At 58.1% G+C, this 3,568-nt stretch overlaps 1 protein-coding gene across 1 annotated transcript; it reads right to left on the bottom strand.

Annotated features, from left to right (window-relative positions):
- Window positions 1-291: 291 nt before the first annotated feature.
- On the bottom strand, window positions 292-1,522 carry Lrrc10b (leucine rich repeat containing 10B). Its single transcript, XM_028777416.1, has one exon. It carries the CDS (start codon window positions 1,520-1,522, stop codon window positions 644-646), a length of 879 nt encoding a protein of 292 aa, XP_028633249.1. The 3' UTR covers window positions 292-643.
- Between the last annotated feature and the right edge of the window lie 2,046 nt (window positions 1,523-3,568).

The following is a 3,568-nucleotide window of genomic DNA, read 5'->3' as shown; positions in this document are numbered from 1 at the left end:
TCAGCACATGAAGAGATCAGGAGGAAAGATGGGGTGGAGACTCTCGTTTCTGTGTACCACACAGCTATCAGGGGAGACCTAGTGGAGAACTGAGGAAAGCTGAGGTGTTGGGCCCTAGTCTATGTCTGCTTCTGTCTTGGACAGAGTCCCTATGCCCTGCCTCTAGCCAGAACTATCCCCTCCGCCCCCAACACACACACTGAGAGGCAGTGTTGCCCCTATACAGTCTGCTCCAAAGATAATGACTCGAGCAACAGGTAGGGTAGGCCTAGGCGATCTAAACCCCAGGTGAAAGTGATAGATACCCTGGACATCCAGAGTCAGAGTAGGATGATTCTGTGGGTAAGTGGTGACCCTGGTTCCAGGTGAGAACCGGCTCATCTGTTGTACCATCAGTGGCTCTATCCCAGACTTCTTGGTCTGAAGACTGCCCAGAGGTCAGCCCAGGGACTCTCTCTTACTACCTAGGAGTGTCTGAAGATGGCCTCAGGCCTGCCTGTGTCAGGCAGTTCACTCAACGACGACGCTCCTTCACTGCCCCAAGTAAGAGGCCCAGCGGCACCGGCACCGTATATCCAGACAGCCACAGCCTCGCAGAGCCCCTTCTTCCAGAGTAGCCAAGTCCATCACTCAGGGAAGAGGCTCAGGTGCCCAATCCTGGAGGGGCTTCCAAGGCTCGGAGGCTATCCCTGCCGGGCCCCAGCGCCCTGGGTCCTGCGCCTCCTATGAGCAGGTCTTCTTCCTCCTCATCCTCAAAGGCCCGGGCTGGACGTCTGGCTGGTGGCCGCGGAATGGGTTCGTCGCGCTCAGCCATGCGCTCGACGGCGCCCTCGCCCACTAGGAAAACGGTGTCTGCCACCCGCGGGGGTCCAGTGACTGGATTGTGATCGTAGGAGAAAACTCGGAGAGCGCGCAGCGGGTGCAGGTCGGGGAAGCCGCCCAGGCGGTTGCGGTCGAGGTCAAGGATGTGCAGCCGGCCCATGCGCAGCAGCGCAGGCGGGAACTCTTCGAAGCGATTGCCGTAGAGCCAGAGGCCACGCAAGCCCGTCATGCGCGGCAGCTCGGCGGGCAGCGCGCGCAGCCGGTTGTCGCCCATCTGCAGCGATTGCAGCGCCACTAGGCGCAGCAGCGGCCGTGGAAAGCGCCGCAGGAAGTTGCCTTCGATCCAGAGGCAGCGCAGGCTCTGCAGCTGCGCAAAGTCGGATGGCAGCGCCAGCAGACGGTTGCCGCCCAGGTAGAGGCGCGTGAGGCGCGGCAGGCGACACAGGCCGTCGGGCAGGCGCTCCAGCTTGTTGAAGTCGAGCGCCAGGATGCGCAGCTCGCGCAGCTCCTCGATCTCCTCGGGAAGCTCGCGCAGCCCGGTGCCGCTCACATACAGCTTCTGCAAGCGGCTCAGTGCGCACACGGGGCTGGGCAGCCGCCGCAACCGCCGCCCGCTCAGCTCCAGCTGCTGCTCGCCGCTGCGCAGCTGCTCCTCGGCGTCCGACGGCAGCTCGTCCGGCGTGGACTCTGCGATGCCCATGGTCACGGGCCCCGGCCCGGGACGCTGCAGCTACCACCCGGCATCGCCACTCCCTGGCCGCCCCGACGGGGCCCGGGCCGCTCCGGCCTCGGGGGCCCCCCGCCCCGGCCTGCCTGTGTGCCGGGAGGGGGGCCGTGCCGGGCCGGGAGGAGGCGCCCGCCTGGGCCCCGCCGCCCCGCGCCGCGTTCGGCCGCCCGCCCTTCGGCCTCCCCCGCTGCCTCCGCCGGAGGCCGACTGGCTGGAGTTCGAGCTGACTTGCAGCTTAGCGACCCGTCGCCCTGGCAACCCCCGACGCGCGTGCGGCTGCCAATAGGCAGAGGGAGGGCGGGGTGGGGCGGGGCCAAGGAGGACCGTGAGAAGGGTCCTGAAGCTGGAGCCGGTCCCCGGATAGCTAGCCTATTCGTGAGCTAGCCTAAGCCGAGGCGACCGCTGAGCGCAAACCTGGCACAGGGCTAGCTAGCGCTGAGCCCCGACGTCCGACGCTGTCTACACTTGCCACAGAGAGCCATGGTGTAGCTGTGTGTGCTTCAGGGAAGGCGGGCCCAGAAGGAAGAAACCTGGGACTGAAGAAGGGGGGTGGGGGGTAGGGAGGGATACTGGAGGAGTACCTGAAGCGAAGTCACTTGCTTTTTTTTTTCCACGTCCAGCGGGAGTGCGACCAGTCTCCCAGTCGGGGTCACTTCAGGATAGTAACTTGCAACAATGTTATGTTCTGGCCTTTTTCAGATCTGAGGATTTGTAGGACTATGCTTGGCTCCGCCCTCGCCGGGTTCCGCCCATTGCTAGTGCTCTAGCACCCACTCCTACCCAAGCCCTTCCGAGTATGCCAAAGGTCTCTATGTGGCCATGGTGGGTAGAGGACTGGAACAAGTGACCACCTTTGAGCGCCACCGACGATAATCACTTTGGTTTTGCTCTCACCAGCTGCCTCCCCCTTTCTCTCTGCCAGAGCTCCACGTGTCTGTCGCTTTGCCAGAAGCTACTTCCCATACTTTAAAGAAAGAGGCATTGAACAAGGCTCAAAGAGAGTAAGCTTTGGTTGACCAGAAGAGCTGGCGTTTGAAGCCAGACAGTGTGACTCGAGAGCCCCAACTCCTAAGCACGCACTTTCGCATTAAAAGAAAACACATCATTCCACCCACCCCTCCAGTGAGTTTTTCATCAACAGAGCCTCTGACTCACCTAAGAAACCTAAGAACGGAATTATTAATCCCATAGAAATGGGGAGGAAAGCGGCCTCTGGGGATTAGGCAAACCTGCTTGAGGGTTGTACAAGTGACAAGAGGTGGTACTGTGAGGGCTCAGTCAGCAGACCACTTTCTCCTCCCTACCCCACCCACACCTTCTCTAGGACCTAGCTGTTGGGACAGACCTTAGTGTCCTCCAACCCGTCCGTACTGCCATAAAATTTTGAAATTACAATAACAGAAGGAGGACCATTAGCTCACCTCTATAATCCCAGCTGGTCAGCCAGCCTGTTAAAAACAACACAGCAAAAACCTAGGAGTGTGGCTCATGCCTGAAATTCTAGATCTTTCCTGGCAGAAACGAGGATTTCTGCAAGTTCAAAGTCATCCTAAGCTATATATTGGCTCAAGGCTAATGAGATATATAGCAAGACCTTGTCTCAGAATGGGGGTGGTGGGTAATAAGAGGGAGGTAGAGTGACTCACACCTATCGTCCCAGCTATGTTAGCCAGACTGGGCAGCATAGTAACCTTTCTGAAAAATAAAAAATAATGATAAATATACAGTAAGAAGGAACGGCTGGGAATGTTGGTCCAATTGATTGTATTTTGACAAATATGCATGCCTTTGTTATGTCACAATTGAGCTTTTATCCCCTTTCTTTTGTTTAAGCTTCTGTACCTTTGTTAGTTATGGAATTCCATATAATTCAGACTGTCCTCCAACTCAATAGATGGCCAAATTTCTGGTCTTCTCACCTCCTTAGTGCTAGGATCACAGGTGTGCACCACTGTCTTCTGGTTATATGGTGCTGGTGATCAAACCCAGCACATGCTGGGCTAGCACCATAATAACTGA

Source organism: Grammomys surdaster, unplaced genomic scaffold (genome assembly GCF_004785775.1).
Source record: "Grammomys surdaster isolate TR1022 unplaced genomic scaffold, NIH_TR_1.0 310, whole genome shotgun sequence".
NCBI classification, from domain to species: Eukaryota; Metazoa; Chordata; class Mammalia; order Rodentia; family Muridae; genus Grammomys; species Grammomys surdaster.
The sequence above is the reverse complement of the archived record's forward strand: the minus strand, read 5'-3'. Positions and strand labels throughout refer to the sequence as shown.

Coding starts and splice junctions, on each gene's coding strand:
- Lrrc10b (XM_028777416.1), bottom strand. CDS start 1,522: ATGGGCATCGCAGAGTCCACGCCGGACGAGCTGCCGTCGGACGCCGAG.